This window comes from Anabrus simplex, chromosome 11 (genome assembly GCF_040414725.1).
Source record: "Anabrus simplex isolate iqAnaSimp1 chromosome 11, ASM4041472v1, whole genome shotgun sequence".
Lineage (NCBI taxonomy): Eukaryota > Metazoa > Arthropoda > Insecta > Orthoptera > Tettigoniidae > Anabrus > Anabrus simplex.
The window spans coordinates 18,163,280-18,184,393 of NC_090275.1; the positions used below are offsets into that span (position 1 = coordinate 18,163,280).

Below are 21,114 nucleotides of genomic sequence, written 5' to 3' on the forward strand. Positions count from 1 at the left end.
CAAGAATGGGATAGAGGGATGCAGTGAGAGATGCAGTAAATGGGATAAAATTAAGACTGTTTTGGATAAGAAATACAAGGTGAGAAATCGTTGAAGCGGCTACATTTGCCAACCCACTGAATAAATGAACAATGCTGGGACTATGTACAAATGCTTGCAAAGACGGTTTCTAGTTTGCTATACCCTAAAGTTATCTGGATGTTTGGTCCCTTAAAATAGCAATCATCATCACCACCACCATCATCATCATCATCATCATCATCATCATCATCATCTTAAAGTCATACAAGTTATCTTTTTTTACACTGGACTACCAAAGTACAGGTGAATCGCCTAAATCAATATGAAGTGGTACATTAACACTCTCAGTGTAATAATAACTTGGAATACAGGAACACAGAGACAACAAATAAAGTTGAACTTCAAGAGCTGGAGGAGTACCGTCAAACTTCATGAGTTTGCAATAAATAAAAGAATATAAATGCTTTCAGATATTTACATAAAAAAGATTGCCTTAGAAGGATATTAAGGAGGTGGTGGTGGAGAAAGCTTCTCTACTTATGCACTATGAAACGTTAAAATATTCAGAAGAACTCACTGACCACACTTGAGCATCATATACTGTACCTTAGAGATGCCGTCGACAGTGGTCTGGTTGGTAGATCTGGAGGGGGCAATGCGAGGGAGTCGTCACTTGCTGTTGTCACATCCAAGCTTAAACTGGCTCTCGACGAGGATCCCTATGGTGAGAAAATCCAGAACAATTACAGTACTTCGCTAATAAATGTTCTGCTGACACAGTAGTTAAGAGGTTTAAATGTTCACAGGATTCATAACAAATTTGAGGACACATTAGAGGCAGCTCATGAAACAACCATATCAGACAAATAATAAAATATATTAATGCAAAATTTGGTTGACAGATGCAGTGATGAGTTCTTTCAAGAAACCACCTTTAGCCACAATGACAACTTCAATGTGGGCGGGAAGCATTGATATGTATGAATTACAAGGTATAGGCATTACTTGGGTAATGGCAGCTTTTAGGGAATCAGTCATACTGTGGGATGGTATTGTTGAACAGTCTCCTGCGATTTACATCTGGTGAGTTAAGTTGTTACATGTTTGTAGTGTAACTTGGAAACAATTCTCTATCCCATGGGTAAATGATGCAAATATCGAGCTTGAGGATTATTATTATTATTATTATTATTATTATTATTATTATTATTATTATTATTATTATTATTACTACTTGTGAGGTGTGGCTATGAAGTTGTTTACATCTGCTGTATGTATATTAATATGAGTTTATTTAATGTAAGAACATGTAATTAATAGTATATAATTTATTATTACCTGTATATATGATATATAAATCCAATGCAATATTGTGCAATACACAGTAATAGTCCAGAACAATGTATCTTTGGCACTAGAGAGTTACAGAAAAATCTACTCATTGTAAATAGGTTATTGGAGACTCTCAAAATTACAAGAAAACATGTTGCGTCATATTCTTCTAGAAGCCTGGCCAGGCGACGTATACTTGGGAGCTGAATTGGAGTAGTTTTAGCGACAGTTATGAGTGCAAGTTGTTAATCCAGTATGTGAATTTATGTTGTGTTGGTAGTTGGTTGACATGGAAGTGTTGCAGTCTTCCTCTTCTTCATAGTGTTTTGTTCAAGAGGGCAGTTATTAGTGAGTGTGTATATAATTTGTAAATAAAACTGTACAAAAATGACAGCATTTCATGCGTGCGTCTTTGTAGCTACAACATTCTAAATTATACGAGTAAAGATGTGCAATCATAGATAATTCTATTTGTGGGTAATGTTACAATGTATAGAGTAGTAAATGAGTTGCAGGATTGTGAGCGACTGCAGGGGGATCTAGACAATTTAGTGAGATGGACAGTGGAACAGTGGACAATGCTATGATAATAAACGCAATGAACAGTCAGGTTGTAAGTTTCACCAAGAGGAAAAGTCCCCTCAGTTTGAATTACTGTGTTGATGGTGAGATGGTACCTCATGGGGAACACTGTAAGTACCTAGGTGACCTTCACAGAGGAAATCATATTAATGAGGTTGTTAAGAAAGGATACAGCTCTCTTCATACGGTTATGAGAGTATTTAGGGGTTGTAGTAAGGATGTAGAGGAGAGGGCATATAAGAAGCTGGTAAGACCCCAATTAGAGTATTGTTCCAGTGGATGGGACCCTCACCAGGATTACTTAATTCGAGAACTGGAAAAGATCCAAAGGAAAACAGCACAAATTGCTATGGGTGATTTCTGACAAACGAGTAGTGTTACGAAAATGTTGCAAACTTTGCGCTGGGAAGACCTGGAAGTAAGGAGATGATCTGTTTGACTAAGTGGTATTTTCATAAGTAATAAATTTCATATTATTCTGTATTGAAGAGCAATATAATGTAAAGCAAGAGCTGAAAGGTTTCCACCTATTCAATACTCATTTATTGTAAGCTAAAACAGTTACATATATTTGAAACTAGTTTCCGTCTTGCTGCAGATCATCATCAGTCAAAATCATAAAGTTAAGGCAAGACATAAATTATAATGGATAACATTTATAAAAAAAGAGTGCAAAACAAGTAAAGGGTTGAATGATAAACACTCATCAAGATCATACTTGTTCTATGGTACATCCTCAATGTTTTCTGCCAATTTGAAGAATGCACCTCACAAAAGAGTACTGAATAGGCAGAAACCTTTTAGCTCTTGTTATACATTAAGTGGTACTTTTTTCTCTCAATGCACGCATGGAACTGGCAGGTGGTAGCACGTACAGTCGCTCAGTAGATGTGGCGTTTATGACATTAACAGATGAGTAAGTTTGAATAGAGTTTTAAAACGAAGGAACGATCATAATCTGTAGATAAAGTTGGAATTGAAGAAGAGAAATTGATAGTCAGTCTGTCTAACAGTTCTATTTACAGATTGACCTAATACCACTGGAAGTGAAAGACAAGAGTAGATCAAAAGAAGCTGCACAAGAAAGATCTTGACGAGCCTGTCAGAAGGAGGAGAGAACAATGCCAGACTCAGCTAAGGGAGCTGTGCTTGTCACTTCCTGCTCCCAAGTAGTGAGCCCCCGATGATTATCCTGTTTAGACCCCTCTAACGATAGGCAGGAGATACCAACTGCACCCACAGGGAGGTATGTAGATGTCAAGAGCACCCAGAGGCTCAAGAATATATTGAAAAATGGATATACATTTACAAGCTGGTGTCATTGTAAAATGGAAGGGTACTCACCCCAGTGCTGGAGCGATCCTTGCCCGCAGTGGTCAGCTGGCTGTGAGCCAGGTGGTTCCGAAGAAGTTCTAGTTGAGCGTTGCACTTCTGGTTCTGCTCGCGGAGGTGCTGGTTCTGTTCTTCAAGCTGCAAACAACCAAGAACACATTAGCGAACACACAGTGAGGACATAGGGTCAATAAGTTCTCACTCAGAGAGGCATCAACTTCGGTCCCTCAAGGAAACACTCAAGCTGATGCGTCGACTGAATAAGGACTCCTATTTCCTTACATGTAAACAAAAATATTACAGATCAGTGGTATTTTTGGGTTGCTTAAATTTTTGCAATAAGCTACTAAGGCCAATGCTCTCTATCCTTTGACACTAACAAGATTAGTAATTTCATCATAATACTGAAGAAATAGCTAAATATTACTTTCAGATTATTCAAGAATACAAAACAGTCCCTGGTAAGAACCAGACAATGTGAGTTATTTTGTTAATATTCTGAATATTGTTAATAAAAGTGGCTGCAACCAGATAAGTCAGTTTGTCTTATGTGTAATATGTTTTCTATGGTTATTGTGGACATAGGCATTATTCTCTTGTAAGTTTAATGGTTGGCACTGAATTTTTACAGCTGTCTCTGTTACAGAGTACTATTAAATCTTACAAACTAACAATACATAAACATGACTTACATGCTTTGACTTTTACTGGTCGACATGAGAAAACGCCTGCTCAATAAAGCACAAGTCAGTTTCATTCACCATCCAAAGCAGATAGCCTACTTTATTCGAGTTTTGAATTAAACAAAATCCAACCAAAACCATTATTTTAAAATCTATTTTGTAAAACACAGAAGGTTTTGACAACATTAAATATGGCGAGCGTCACATCTTGTCTAGTCTTCAGCTCTGGAAGGAAATCATGTTCTGAAAGTAATTTCCTGGAATATCTAGTCTTACTGCTGGATGTTTGTGAATGGCATAGGGCAAGACGATGATGATGATGATTAACAGGATATGGCTGAGCTGGGTTTTACAAGAAACAAGATATTAGACAAAGCATTTTTCAGTAAAATGATCAAGTAGTAAGTAGCTTGGCGGTTCCAGGAGAAAGAGAAGAAGCAAACAAGGGTCTGGACAGAGGAAAGAAGGAAAAAATACTGGAAATATAGGATGGGAAGAGGAAGAAAATCATGAATATCATGAAGTTACTTCATGAGGTCCACAGCTGGTCAAGAGTGTAGAAAGAAAATAATAATAATAATAATAATAATAATAATAATAAATGTATCGGGAGTACACCTTCCCCGGCCAGTTAAACTGCGATGCCTTCTCTAAGGCCATCTATGTAAACAATCTTGAACTGGTGTACTGCAAGATACTTTGGTCTTCAACTGTTAGATGTCTCTACCATTGGTTTAATTGCTCCCTCTAGCAGGATAAAATCTAGTTATTTGATAAAGGAACATTTATTTTTGCATTTGGCACACTTTAGGTTTTGATATAAGATTTTTGGATATATCTACTTTATCCAATTAAAACCAGGCGTGTGTATAGGAATCCAGCCTACAGTAAAGAGTTCTGGAAGCTTCCCCTAAAAGTACTATAAAAAGCAGGGCACTTTAGGGCCGTATTGTTTTAATTGCTTGAGTGATTTGACTGCGGCGTGTGTTAAGGGAGGCAGGGGCGCGGCCTGTGTGAGGAAGGCCCAGCGAGTCAAGGTATTGGCAGAAAGAGATGGCTCCTGTGGATAGCGTGAGGGGAAGGTTTTGACCTCTTTTATTCAATGTAAATTTCTAAATTTGCTGGTTTAAATGTAGAATTTTTGGCAAGTCTGAGGACTCTGTTCTATTTCCTATTGGGAAATATGTAATGTACAAAGAGTGATTACCCTCTGTTGACTCCAGTTATAAAACCTCTAAATTTCAGAAAACTTATTTGGCATTAACGTTTCCCATTTAGTCACCCCAGAGTAGTATAGGACTAGCCTCTGTAAGCCCACTTAGGATTTTAACTATTTCGAGGAGTGCAGGTGTTTCGCCTCCTTGCATTTTGGTTATGGCTGGTTACAACCAACCTTTTTCTTTGTCATTAAGGCAATTTAGTATGGTTAATCATGCCCCTGTTTATTCAGTAATTGTTTCTGGTGTTAGTTCCCTTTGGGTACAGTGAATTATATAACTGTTGAGCAATAGATAAGCCCACATCAGGGCAACTGTGAACAAATACTTTAATTGAGGCCAACGATAGGTTATAAGGTGGAGTTGGTGTGCGCCATATGAAAAACATGCTCTTGTAATATATTGTTCATGTCAAGAACAATAAGGCTCTTCCAAGTCCCCTATATTGTTAGAGCTGTAGAGCTCATTAATATTGTTGTTATTCATTCAGATTTTCTATTTTTCAAATTTTAAACCAAAGAATAAAGGAAAGAAATAACATTTGAAAATATGTTGTGCTAAGTTATGCTCTAGTTAATTCCTTATACACCCTTTCAACCCTCACGCTTCTTATCCCTCTGCGAGATACAATATTACTTTAACAATAATATTAATAATAATTTATACCAAAAAATTAAAATATAACAATAAAATCGATGAAATTACATTAGGGTTTCCTTCTGGGAACTTAATTTTTGTAATAATCTATATATAAAACGCTAATGTGTATGTTTCACAAACCTCAAGCTCTTAAACCAGAGGGAGTTTAAAGGTTCGGTTTGTACTAAAATCTTCCAAATCGTCTCAACAGTACAAGAAAAATCTTGCATTTCTTGAAAAGTCAACGGAAATATATTCATTTTCAGTATCATAGCATTAAATGATTTCTCCAATAACTGCAGAAGAAGGAAGGCTTACCCTAACCCGCAATACATTCTGTACTTAGCAGGTTGCTAAGCGACTAACACTTCCATTAATACACATTTTCATTAACAGTCAAGCTAGAGATTATACACTTCCTCTCATGATGGAAGAATACTATTATCTTCTAGACACTCTTTGATTCTCTGACCTTGCCCAGCTTCGGAATATACTCAACAGATGGCAAAACATTCGTAATAACTTACATGCTTGTAAGAGAAAACAGTCTACATACGTACAGACGGGAAGCTATCAAGTCGACTAGCCTTTTGTATGACCATTAATAAAGCGCAGGGACAAACTCTTGAAAAAGTGGGTAATCTACTCACCCGAACCAGTATTCAGCTACGGTCAATCGTATGTTGCACTATCTCGGGCGAGATCGTTTGAAAATGTTAAGATCCAGATACGCCCCACATCCTTCAGCCCCACCTTAACCCCCCTCCCCCACCCCTTCCCCAACCCCCTCTCCTTCTGACCTTCCCCTCCCCTCTCCTTCCTTTTCATTTGAATTTCACAACAGTTAGTCTGAAGCACACTCAACAATGGACCACACACCTTATGCTGTATTGAGAGGTAAGTCTCATATAACCTATGCCATCTAACAAACACATTCTCTCATTCAATTCATTAATTTAATTTTATCTAATTTATCAGGTTAACTTCATGGGCACCGCAATGAATCGCAAAAATTTTATACCAGACACAATGTATCTGTGTTAACCACATCTTCATGTGCTGTCCTGACAATGTCCAACAACATTTCAGCAAGATTTAACAAGCACCATGAGAGCATCTCATTTATTATTTTGATTGAAGATGAAACAACATCTAACAGTTCCCTGTCAGCTAGTGGTTATTTACAGCAGTGTCCAATGGATTACATATAGCTAACACCACACATATAGATTTGATGACAAACTACAGGATCAGCATTTACCAGTTCCTATTGAAATGATCAGCAGTATTAGAACTAACAGTTCTGTGTATATAAATTAATACTTAATACTTGAAATTATTCTCAATGATGAACATACTCAAGATGTTAGAACCTAGTTCATTTTCAAATTTATTCATATTCCATCCCAGTTTTTAAGTCACTTTGTATATATTTGTTTTCATTTGTTTTTATGTCAATTGTGTGCATGTACATTTGTTTAGTTATTAGGTGTTTTACATTAAGGCTGAAGATGGCCAGCCCAGGCCGAAACTAGTCCCTAATTAATGTAATTTAGAATATTACATATTATAGTATTGAAAGGTGGACCATTACTACATTAATTTAATAATTACATTGTACTTGCAATTCAATACGGATCAGAACCATGAAGTTTATAACCTATGAGGGTCAGGGATGTAATGAATGAATCAGATATAGGCTGTTAGTACGATGGGGTCGCCACTCCCAAAGTGATTTTATTAATGACTGATAGATGCTATGAAATGAGAATGGAGAGTGTTGCTGGAATGAAAGATGACAGGGAAAACCGGAGTACCCGGAGAAAAACCTGTCCCGCCTCCGCTTTGTCCAGCACAAATCTCACATGGAGTGACCGGGATTTGAACCGCGGTATCCAGCGGCGAGAGGCCGACGCGCTGCCGTCTGAGCTACGGAGGCTCCCCTCTAGTAATAATAAAGATAATAATAATAATACCGAGCGGAGTGGGTGAGCATGTTAATGCTCTACGGCTATGAAGCCAAGTTGTGGATTCAGGAGACAAGTGGGTTCGAACCCCACTGTCGGCTGTCCTGAGAATGGTGTTCTGCCGTTTCCCATTTTGACTTCCAGGTAAAAGCCGGAAGAGTTCCTATTCATTCCACCTCCTTGCCCAGCAGCACTGGGCACTACTCTTATAAATCTAATTCTAAGGATCCACTACCCCACAATCCAGTATTGCATAAACAGTGAAAGTATTTACAAGGCTGTAAATATTTTAATGAAACAGAATTGCTAACTAATGGACACTTGATACTCACAAAGTAAGATTGTAATCTATTCTACTGCTGCAGAAAAATCTGGTTCTTATTAATAATGGCAATACCTGTGGCAACAAAGCTTAAGATGTTAATAGCTAACTAGAAGTAACATTTTCTTCCAAGTTCTCTTCCCTAGGAAGGAATTGAATGCAATGTACGTACGTACATATGTATGTATGTATGTATGTATGTATGTATGTATGTATGTATGTATGTATGTATGTATGTATGTATGTATGTATGTATGTATGTATGTATGTATGTATGTATGTATGTATGTATGTATGTAACCCTTATTCCGTTCCTCTACGGGGTGGGGTATGACGTGAGATGAAATCTTTGTAGTGAGTTTTTGCCACTGGATGCACTTCCTGATGTCAGCCTCACCGGTACATAACCAACTCCTATTCAATAGTACCAAGGAGTCTGCTGAAGGATTAACGTCCCCATCCTACGGACGAATCCCCATCAACAGTGCCATATGCTCTCACTCCATAAGAACACTACCGAGAGGTGTGGAATTTAATCCAGGCTTTTGGCACCCAATCTAGTAATTATAAATTATATACCATCACCTCTCCTACCCTGCCGGCCAACATTCTGATGGCGAAATATTTTTTTTTCGACCAAGTATTTCTCGAACCGGCAAAACACGGTGTCAGATAATATAGACTTCAACGACTTAACGATCATGGCTACCAGGCGGGCTCGAATTGAATCCAATTCATATTTTCATTCACATATTTTTACTTCTTATCACGTCATATCGTGTACTGGTTAGAGTTTCTGTTAAAAAATAACTTTGTGGAACAAACGCCGTCAACTCTCTTAGTCAGTTCACCATGAGGCAATCCTCATTATCCTTAAATCTGATGTTTTGGTTCCTTTAACAATACAAGATTTCCATTCTATCTCTACTCGGATCAAATGAAGAAGAAGAACAAGAACGAGGGTACAGGACGAGGAGAAAAGTAGGAAGAGAAGGATAGAAAGTAGTAGTATAGGGATGAGGAGAATAAGTAGGAGGAAGAGGAAGTGGAGACGGAGAAGACAAAGGCGAAGGGGAGGAGAAAAGGAAGAAGGATAGAAGGAACAGAAAAAGAGGAGGGGGAGAAGAATAAGGAGGAGACAAAAGAAATGAAGAAGATGATGATATAACAGGAGCAGAATCTACTGCTGTGATACCAAGACAAAAATGAAGGTACTGGGAAGGAGACAAGTGTAAGATGAGAGGGACAGATCACTTGTTGCAAGGTTCGTATGGAGGTGATGGGAGGAGCTCAGCACATACACGAACTACTGGGAATTCTCTCACCTCTCTCAGCTTGTTGGTGACCCATTCCTTGATCTTGGCAGCCTTTGCCTCCACCTGCTTAGCATCCTGAAGCCTCAACTGACGCTGCAACAAATACAATACGATCATTAGAATATAAAACAACTCTCTTAAGGTAATATCGTTCTCTACTGGTGTTGGTATTGGGAGATGGATTGTGTACAACTCCCAGGATTTTCAATGTGATACTACACTAATATTGGTAAAATTCCTATTGTACTGAAGAAAGCACCAGTCCATCTTACAAGGCCCTTTGTCGTCGTCCTTACGTTTTAGGGAATTTTGACTATTATTAAGCAGTATATTAATAGTTGAAGAGTTCGTTACATGAATTCCGTAAACCTGATTAGGTTTATTCCAGTTTCCTTCATCACTGACGTTCTATTATCCCCTACTATATATATGTACAAAATTAGAACATTCTGCTATTAATATAGACAGCGCATTAGGACACTATAGCTGTCAAATATTTAGGGGCTTATTGCACGCAGCCGGTATGACGAGTTACGTTCAATGGCTAGCGAGATGAGAGTGTTATTTCATTTTCAGATATTAAGTTAAATTTATATTTACAACATATTATTGCTGAAGTAATGTTGAACGATTTATTTAATTTCTTTTAAATATAAATTAAGCTGAAGTAGCTTGGAATCACTGGAACCATCTCGACCACTCGTAAGTTAATTTCCGAACGAAATGTTTTGGCCGTTGTGTTATTCTTGGCTCATTTAACGCGTGTGAAAAATTTACATAAGGGCCGTGATTCCCCGGTACGCGCCTTCCCTTGTTAGACGATAGTCTCGTGACAATACGGAGCATCCTTAAGATCCGAACTACCACCTATAAACGTCATGGGATTTGCTGAATAACAAAGAAACAGCCTCAGATCTTACACGGCTACCCTACAAGAGGTTTAAAAAAATGAAATTGATATAAATCCCTAGAAGTGTACAGGGATTTGTGAAATCCGATGTGAGCGGAAGCAAGGGTCGCTATTAATGGAGGAAGACGGCAGCATTAACTTAACCGCTGACGACAAACATGTTCATTATCTTGAATTAACAATTAAACTGACTGTGTTCAGCGCCGTACAGCACGGGCTGTAATGGTCGTTAGAGTCTGAAATTCCGTAGATATTCTAAGGAGAAGCTTCTGTGGCTCAGGCGGCAACGCGCCGGCCTCTCACCACTGGATACCGTGGTTAAATTCCCGGTCACTCCATGTGAGATTTGTTCTGGACAAAGCGGAGGCGGGACAGGTTTTTCTCCGGGTACTCCGGTTTTCCCTGTCATCTTTCATTCCAGCAACACTTTCCATTAACATTTCATGTCATCTGTCAGCCATTTATCATTGCCGCAGAGGAGTGCGACAGGCTTCGGCAGGCGGCACACACAATTCCTATCCTCGCCGCTAGGTAGGGGCTTCATTCATTCCATTCCTGACCCGGTAGAATGACTGGAAACAGGCTGTGGATTTTTCTAACTAAGGAATGCGCTCGAGAATTATGCCAGAGAAATTATTACTTCCACGGCTTGCCACCAGGCGAAAATATGGCGCTGTAAGCAATAAGAACGTGCAATTTTCCGTAACTCTGACGTTAGAATGTTCTTCCGGTGAAACTGCGTCGTGTCATTTCCTCGGTTGTTGCAGGAACAGCCATTGCATTACGTGACTGTTTGGTGCGGTTTTACAACCTACATGCCGCTCGACAGGTGAAGGATTTGCTGCGAGAGACTTTCAGTAACGAACGCATTATCTCTGGGCATTTTCCAGATGCGTGAACTTCAAGATACCCCCGACCCAAAGTCATGTGACTTCTGGTTGGTGGGCTATTGAAAGGATCGTGGCTATTAGGGGCATGTCCGTTCTATGCCCGTTCTAAAGGCCAGCATACGACATGTCGCTCCGATTTCACCCGATATGTTGCTGGCAACTATCAACCATGCCGTGTTACGGATGCAGGATGTTGCTGAGTTGGAAGGCCGTATCGAACAGCGTTTGTAACCATAAATCCTAATAAACGTGCCAGAACCACCATATTGTGTTCGATCTTGATTGCATTTTTCTGCCATCTTACCATTGCTTACAGCGCCATATTTCCGTCTGGTGGCAAGGATTGGAACTAATAAGTTTTGTAGCATGATTCGCGAGTGCAATGCTTAGTTAGCACATCTACGAAATTTCAGACTCCTACGATCATTACAGCCCGTGTTGTGGCTCACTGAACTGAGGTTATGAGACATTTCCACAATAAACTCCAACTTCCATTATCGTCACCACTGCGAAAGATCACAGTACCGAATTCCTCAGTCTGTGTGATCCTAGTACATCAATTCCTGACATGTAGCTTCAAGAAAATCTCACAGAAGTTTTTATCCGACAGTAATGAAATGGCGTGTGGCTTTTAGTGCCGGGATTGTCCGAGAACAAGTTCGGCTCGCCAGGTGCAGGTCTTTTGATTTGACTCCCGTAGGCGACCTGCGCGTCGTGATGAGGACGAAATGATGATGAAGACGACACATACACCCAGCCCCGTGCCAGCGAAATTAACCAATTAAGGTTAAAACTCACGACCCTGCCGAGAATCGAACCTGGGACCCCTCTGAACAAAGGCCAGCACGCTAACCATTAAGCCATGGACATCCGACAGTAATAAAATGAATAGGAATAAAAAAAACTATTACAACTGCTAATGGATACACCAGATGGCATGGTGTGTAGCCTGAAAAGAAATACAAAGGGTTCTCTCTCTTAAAAGCCTCATGGCACGGCTGACTACAATGCATTACGTCCGCAACGTCTTACTTAAAACTGACAATCCACTCGCCGCCGCTTCGAGGGATTCTCACGCGGAGAATCGGGAATGTACAGCTCGTCTCAAATTAACGGATGTCGATACCGCCAGAAACGACCGATACAACATTAAGAACATCCGTCAAAAGCTACGAGAATGCGAATTTACCTCCTGGCGTTCAGTACCGCAAAGAAGGATCCTGGGCGTAACTTTGCAAATAGCGTACAGCAGCAAATTCTTGGGTACGGGATCTTACCGAACAGTTTTGTAACGAGTGTAGAGAGGCTGTCAAGATGAAAGCTAATGTCTTTGTGGTTCGTTCGGTGACAAGCAGATCGCCGAACAACCACCTCTGTCGGCACTGCCACCGAGAAAAATAAACTGTTGGTCATATCCTGGGATGCTGTAAACGGCACCATCAGGTCAAACACTTCATCGTTGAGACAAGTGATTCAATGTAAATTCGCTAATAAAAATGAGCTCGTGGTATTATATATGTTCCTCTTACGTAAACTTTTCTCAGAAAGAACTGAAACTATAGGTATCCGTGGTAGTTAGAGGTGAAAGAATGTGCGGGCGGGAATAGGTCTCAACTTACAAAATTAAAGTTAATTTTAAAACTTTAATAAAGGTTATATTTTCTTTTCAAAATCAACAGATAACAACAACAGAGTAACAGGTACCAAGTAGCAGGAAAACAAGTTAAGAAATTACAATTGTTACAAGATTTGGGCTTCGAGCCCCAAGATTAATTTCTGAGCTCTCAGCTCACCACCACAATAGCTAAAGGGCAGAAAACCCCTAAGTACGAGGAGCACTTCCTCCTAATTACAATGTTAAGAGGAAAAGAGCAGACCCGCTCTCAATTTTACAAGCCTATCAAAGGCTACAACAACCTTCATACCAAACTGCCCTTAAGACCCACATACAGTGAAACAGGGGTATCTTTTACCCAACCTACAGGGCCTTCACATGAAGAAAACAAACTCTGGGTTAATTAAATGGCCCAAAAAACCAAATTGACTGGAGGCGTAGCTTGCGCTCCTACATGAAACTTCTTAAAACCTAGGTGGCACTCGGCCAGTTATACAGGGGCTAATCCCATACTAGGGAGGTGACTAGTTGGCAAAGAAGTTTAAGACTTTACGAAGGAAGAGAAAAACGGTTACGAAAACATAGTCACCTCAAATTCAAAATGAAGGGGAGTTCGAGAGGGTGAAGCACTCTCTCTCCCCGCTTTACAGATTAGTAATTTGTAGATAGACAGAAAAGAATTTACATTTTAAAAGGGTAGGTTACATACTAAAGGTTTCGAACCCTCCCCGAGAGTTAAACTGCTGAGCTAGCAAGAAATGAAGATGTTAACAGGCCATTACCTTGTAGATGAACTGCTGCTTGGAGGAAGAGGCGCTTCCCGCCCCCTGCTATATATATTCACACACTGCGAAAGATGTTACTGAAGTGGCCCCGAGACTAGAAAATCAGCAGTTTATATACCCTCGTGAAACATTTGAGACCTTTCATGAATAATAACAACCCGCCCACAAACTTTTATTGGTCGGCTAAAGATTACAAGTCAAAACTGAAGAAGAAATCTAGGATTGGTGGAAAATTAATTACAGAAATTACTGATTGGTTAAATTCAAAACTGGCGGAAAGAGAAGGGTTATACTGCCAACCCAAAAAATGAATGAAATAAATTTAACAAAGAACAAACTTATGAATACCAAATTTCTTCAAAAAAACAGTTCCTTCACTTCGCACTAGGGTGCATAATTATAGTTCTTAAGTAGTGCCATCTAGAAGAGAATGTCCACACTTCTTGCTACAGAACAAACAAATACAAATCGAAATAGACATAGTTCAGAACACTTCAAAATTTACAGTAGAGACATCTTCCGAGAAACTTTTGATTTAATACAGAGTTTAAAGTTCAGAGTTTCTCCTGTAGAGAGGTTTCAACTGGCGCAATATTTGAATTCGCGGCGTGGAGGTGTACCGCCTGGTACAGATGTACTACGTAGAGTTGTAGAACACGAATTCAAACATGGAAAACAAGTGTTTCCGGACCCATGTCTCCTTCTGTGTGTGAGGAATGTTTCCTGAAAGTTTGGCCATAACTTATTGTTACATTTTGAACGACAGGGTCCTTACATTCTATGGCCATATGGTCCGCAGCCCACACCGACGACGTGGCAGGCCACCTGCACAAAACTGAACCCACCACACGTTTAAAAGATGTTCGGACGGGGAGAACTAAGACTAATGGCAGGTTATTCATTTTATTAGTTTTATAATTTTAATGTTGAAAACCTTTCTTAGCAGACAAAGTAGGGGTCCCCAGACTACGAAAAACGTAAAATTAATGAATTTCCTCAATTGTGCCGAAATCTGAAGGGCTAAAAGGCCCGGAAAGGTTTAAAATTGTGAGTCTTGGCTAGCTCTATAAAACTAAAAATACAAATTTCGAAAATCACTTCCGGCCTAAATGCAGTTCCGGAAAAACAGCCTAAAACCTGTTGACGAGTGCACCTAAGTGCGCACGGCATTTGTCGTTTTAGGCTAGTACTAAGAACGTAATTGCTTACTGACGTAATATGACATCTGGCTGCGTTTTCAGTTAACCGAATAGTGTCGCTGTACAAATCCTAGTTCTGTATGGTGGTCTCTGTTGGAAATGCGTATAGTCACTACAGTGTAAGAGTTTGGCGCGCAGTTAGTCTACGAGTTACAGCAGTGTTAACACTGCCGCCGATGTGGATAGATGTATGTGCTCTTCGTAAATATAACTGTGAATGTTTCTTCTTTCGTAAATTACAAGTGATGCTATAGAGTTTCTGGACACAAGTGATGATATTATAGATGAACTAAGTAGAGATATTAGTGAAGGTGATCTATTAAAAAAGGTTTAAAATGACAAGTGTTTTCTCGATTCAAAATGTCTTTTCATATGTCTCAAAGTCTGTCAAAGTTGTAATAAAAAGGTTTATTGTATATATATTTTAAATGCCTTACTCCCCAGAGGTTGTTTACCGGTCAAATACGTACTCGAATGCGGCTGGCATTATTGCACGGTATAATCGCTTGTTTCTTTACTCGTTTTCTTTTTTTAAATTCAAATCCTAGCCATATTAACTGATTTACATAATTCTTTCTGTAATGCGTTCCATGGTTCAATACCCTCAGGCGTTTTTTTTATTTTTGAAAAATATCCACACCGAATGTAGTTATAAGGGCTAAAGTGAAACTCTGCATTGACTCAAATTAGCGCTCGTAGTGGTAGAAAAAGGCAAACTGCTACTCTAATCGACAGGATAACGCTGATTAAGGAAATGATTATAATTTTTAGGAATAAATAAAGAATATATTCTCATACTTTATTATATTTTATTTACCTAAAATTCGTAGCTCATATCCCTTTGATATTTTCAACACTGAATTGCTTGCCCGAAGGGGTAGAACGGTGGTTTTTTGTCTGTATTTTAATACAATAATATAGTTTACTGGTGTTAAAAGAAATACTACTTTTCTATGTTACGTAGTATCAAGACGAAGAATGAATTTTTCTTACTAAACTAAAGCTTCAAGTAAAAAGTATATCAATAATGCCCACTTATTATTAGACATGTATCAAACACAAGAATAATAAGATCAAAACGGGATTCTTTTTCAATATTATGCCACAGAAAAGACCATATTTACACATTCACAATTACCTTAAAATAACACATCTATTTCGTTCTTAGGCAGTCCCACGTTCTATGGGCAGTGACCCTGCCTCTTACCTTCAGACCCAGGGTTCGAAACCGGCCAGGTCACAGATTTTTACCTGGATCTGAGGGCCGGCTCGAGGTCCACTCAACCTACGTGATTACAACTGAGGAAGTTTCTGACGGGGATATAATGGCCCTGGTCTACAAAGCCAATAGTAAAGGCAGAGAGGATACTTTGCGCTGACCATGTGTCACGTTGTAATCTGCAGGCCATCAGGCTGAAGACCTGGTAGACCAAGGTCCATCAGGACTGTTGCACCAAGGTATGTGTGAGCGCGCGACCGCTTATTGGCTGAAGAGTCAGCGCAGTGGCCTTCGATTCAAAGGTTTCCGGGTTCGATTCCCGCCCGGTTAGGTTATATTAACTGGGTATCGCTAATTCTCCTGGCTTGGGGACTGGGTTTTTGTCTCAACACTCGTGTCTTCATACATACACTACCAACCACCACTGAAACATGTAAAAGGAATATATCCTCCATACAGGGTTGGCGTCAGTAACGGCATTCGGCCGTAAAACATGAGTCAATTCACACGAAGTGCCGACCTCAGGTAATTGGGAAAAAGCCAGGAAGAAGAAGAAGAAGAATTTTAAAAATAATTACGATACCGATTTACTGTTTCCCTACCCCGCAGGACCCCCTGATTCATTCCCGACTATCCCTGCCGATCAGCCAACATGACAGTACACAAGAGCTCTTGACTCCAGTTGGCGGTACAAGACAGGGAAACCAAATAGCAAATCTTAGTCCACCCGCCAGTTATATGTGTTTGAAGGGTTGCCTGCCAAAGCACGTCACGGCGAAGAGCTTAAGATTTTCATGCAGGTTGCCTATACGGAACTTGTCACGGCGAATCTAGTATCGGACAGTGAAACGAACAGCTGCACGACACAGTTGTGTTTAAGATATATTCTCCAGAACTGTCTCCTCCTCTGCTGACGATTGATATATAAAATTTAGGAGGAACAACAGCTGTGTGTGTGTGTGTGTGTGTGAGAGAGAGAGAGAGAGTGAGGGAGAAGTCGGCCGTATGATTCCTCCCCATTTTTCTCTCTCAATCATTCTTCATCCCTAAACATGTGCCAGTCCAAGTGCCGCTGACTTATACATCTGTGGCAATTACAAGAAAAGCTGATCCCTTTCAGCAAAATTAGCTGAAATCTGCAGTGGCTTCCGAAGAGCTGGTCCATAGTGTGTACTGAATATTAATATCCACAGCTGGTTTCCAGCAATTCGACCGGATCAGGAGTGGAATGAACAAAGCCCCATCTAGCGGCGAGGATAGGAACTGTGCCGGCTGCCGAAGCCTGTCTCACTCCTCGGGCAATGATTAATGACTGACAATTGAAATGAAATGATACTGGAGAGTGTTGCTGGAATGAAAGGTGACAGGGAGAGCCGGAGTACCCGGAGAAAAAACCTGTCCCACTTCCGCTTTGCCCGGTACAAATCTCACATAAAGTGATCGGGATTTGGACCACGGACCTAGTGGTGAGAGGCAGGCGCTCTGCCGCCTGAGCCACAAATACTTCACTGTGTGTACTACTGTTCGTAAGCTGGCCCGACCATCGTGAACAGAGTTTTGGCCGTATTATTTTTGATTTCATTAGTGTTTTCGTGGATTTTTAAAGGGAATTTCTCCCAATTCGTTTGTTTAAATGCCCAAGCGATATCAATTTATTTCTTCCACCCACTTTTACCTAGCAGTAGCTTCCTTCCATTGCTTTTTTTGTCCCACTTCATGTTCCTTTGTCTTCTGTAACATTCTTGTCCAGAAACTTTATTACCTTTCTCAAATGAAAACTTTAAAAGTGTATAGACTAATAATAATAATAATAATAATAATAATAATAATAATAATAATAATAATAATAATAATAATCTGAAATGTCGGGTCACGCTTTCGAACGTTGGCACTACTGTTACGAAGGCTTTTAGCAAGTATCCTATATGAGGCAGCACCATGCACAGAAGCAAACATCATCGAAGTGCCAGTGGAAAAAAAAAAAACCGGCCGCCCCCACTTCGAACATGCAAAGAGTGGTATGTTATTCAGTTTTCGATTAGTGAAATTCATCGACGAATGACGATTCCGTTTGGTGACGCATGTTTGCCACAACAAGGACACGACTGCTCGGCGCCGTACTGCCCGTGCAATAGTTATGACTAGGTAGCGGATTTCCACGCAGTAACAGGTTATAAAAGCTCCCTCTAGCCCAAACGTTAAGTTCAGTAGGAAGAGTGGCATAACTAGTAAGGGGTTGTTAAAGTACCATGCTACTAATATTTATGCAACTCTTTAAACAGAAGCGTTGCGTGGCCTTGGAGAAGCTTTCTACTCGTTGAAATCCAAACTAATATTGCTTACAAATTCGCTCCCTAGTTATGGCATGCATTTTGAGTGTCCTCCGTATTCACCAGACCTCGCCTAGTGGCCACTCAAGGAAGCACTGGGAGGAAGGACGTTCGGTTCAGATGAAGGCGGTGTTCACGTCGAATCCACTTTATAAGAGATGGAAGACTTCAGTTGAATACAAAAGGAACTACGTATAAAAAAGATACTTATATTCAAAGAGCCAAGTCATCTCCTTACAGGTTAAGAAGGCCTTTCGAGGAGTAGGAGGTAAAGGCTATCCATAACGACGGTACTAACTGCGATAGAGTGGTTAGCCCTACGTGCGGTCACTGCTCCCGCAGGAATTAACTCGGTACTCATTTTTGGTATAGGCTGAGTGAAACTCATGGCCATGTGCATCTCCAGAGGTGACAATCTCATTTCCTCGTATTTTTTACTTCAACTTTCACTCATTGAAATGAATCGAAAAGAAAATCATTTAATTTCTCTTCGTATTTATAACCTTAATGGTTGCACGGAGCGCAACCCTCGGAGTTCATTTGTAATATCTGAAGTTATCTCTTTTCAGTTTCAATTCAGTTAATTTATAACTAATACAGTATGTTCTTCAGTCTGCCGAAACTAATTTTGATGCACAAATTACCTGTAAAAGAAGGAATATGGCAACATAATTCTGCTTTGGGCAGACTGAATAACCTAACAGTTATAAAGTTTCGAGTTCATACATCATACTGTCAGTTGATGACTTCAGTGACCGCCGAGAGAGGGCGGCTGTCTATCTTATTGTGTCAGCACGACTACGCGTGGTTTAAAAGACATAGTGTTGAAGTGTGATCAGGCGTACGTTGTGTTGTTTGTGAACAGTAAAGGATGTTTTCAGTTTGAGCAGTACAACCCCTCATGAGTACAGCGCGGCGTGTTTACCTTTCCACACGGGCAAAGATCCCAGCAACTAACAGTAGTATTGGATCTTAAACCCCGAATATTGACTGAAAGGTTCACTAAAATGTATTGAACAGCACTCGAGGGCATCTGGACGTGAAAAGTAATAAAAAAAGCCACTGCTTGGTTTTTCAGTTCTTTCAATAGAGTAAGCTTTTCTGAATTAAAAAGTGCATGTTTCTTCAACAAAAAGTGTGTTTTGAAAGGATAAATACTTCGTGTGGCAAAGAGCCTACCTGCTCCTCCACCTGGGTCTCGAGCTTGTTGATGACAGTTTCCTTCTGCTTCACCGCCGTGTTCAGCGAGGAGACCTGTTCGGTCGCTTCACTAGGAGTCCAGTCGGCTTGAGCCAACCTCTGCTCCATCATCCGCACCTGCAACACACAATACTGGTTAACATTTCTTTAAACATTTAAGATACAAGAACACCTTAAATATCACGTAATCAAATATAACAAATAATGGTTGTAAATCTTTTTAACAGTTTCCTCTTTAAGACCATTGAGTTGTAAAAGTCTTTTTATGCTAGCATATTCTGTGATGTGCAATCTAGACTCCGGAGTTCTAGCAATAATAGGTTAGAATGCAAACTTATTGAAGTGGTTAAGAAATATAGTCTACCCGACACAATGGTTATGTTATGAGCCTTGCATAAACTTTAGGGGTTCGGCCCATCACAAACCGTACAATTTATGTTACTCTTGCTACATAGCGGAAGGACGTGCTACGCGATACTTCCTATTAACCAAATTGGTTTGCATTCTTACCTATCGCTGCCTACAAATCCGGACTAGCGTGATAGGGCTGCTTCTGTACACGACCTTTACGCTCGATCTACCAGGTTGTGTATCTTATACAGTACGCTGATGACACCATCTTTACAGAGCCATTCGCAATGAGAACGACGTAAATACGTTACAGTCAGATCTTGATAATGTGGCTCTGTGGTGCGAAATAAATAGAATATCTAACAGAATGTAAATATATCCGCTTAACTACAGCAAGATCACCGTTACAACATCAAATTTCACTGTGTGCCAAAAACCCGATGCCTTGCACCTCAATAAAATTGCTTGGCATTCATATTTGCAGCAATTTAAAATTTAAAAAATGCATGTTGAGGAAATCAGGCGCAAAGCATACACATTCTTGCGATTTATCCGCAGATCTCTACTGGGAGCTAGAAGGAAAGCAGTTCAGACGGCCTATTTGGTATTAGTATGGCCAATACAATTGTACGAGCTTCCTTCCTGTCACCCCTCTACAGTAGAAAACATGACGGAACTAGAGGGAGTTCAGCGCCGAGCAGAACGACTAACTGCTCAAGACGGTCATTTTAATACAGCAAAGACACTTCCCCCCCATACAAGCTCTCTGTAAACAAATAGATATTGCTTTTCTGAGAAAATCCCTCGCAAGTAACATTGACCTCAAACCTTTCAAGCGCTTACGTTTGCGCTCAAAGAGGCCGAAGTGTATTCCTTTTCCTTCCACTTGCAAGAACAGCAAGTTATCAAAGTGGCTTCTTTATTCGTTCTACTCGGCTATGGAATGAACTCTCACCACAGACGAAAGAACTACTTGCTGGAAGTTTTGTCATCATCATTATCATCATCATCATCATCTACTAAAGGCAATGCCTTGTCGCTGTAGCCACATCTGACTATCTCCTGCTAGCCTCTTCATGTTGCTATATGAACCACAAGCCAGTTCCTGATGTATGACATCCTTGATCGTCCTCTGGGTCTCTTTCCCAGTACTCTACCTTCCGTAATGGTTTGGAGAAGAGAGTCACGTCTCAGTACGCGTCCA

At 40.1% G+C, this 21,114-nt stretch overlaps 1 protein-coding gene across 1 annotated transcript in view; it reads right to left on the minus strand.

Annotated features, from left to right (window-relative positions):
• LOC136883434 (uncharacterized protein CG43867) overlaps positions 1-21,114 on the minus strand; it is a 357,708-nt gene that overhangs the window by 92,544 nt on the left and 244,050 nt on the right. Inside the window, exons 3-6 of the mRNA XM_067155715.2 lie at positions 19,539-19,676; positions 9,421-9,504; positions 3,280-3,405; positions 628-740 (exon numbers count right to left, since the gene is read on the minus strand). Of these exons, the coding sequence (XP_067011816.2) occupies positions 628-740; positions 3,280-3,405; positions 9,421-9,504; positions 19,539-19,676 (461 nt within the window). The remainder of the gene's footprint in view (positions 1-627; positions 741-3,279; positions 3,406-9,420; positions 9,505-19,538; positions 19,677-21,114) is intronic.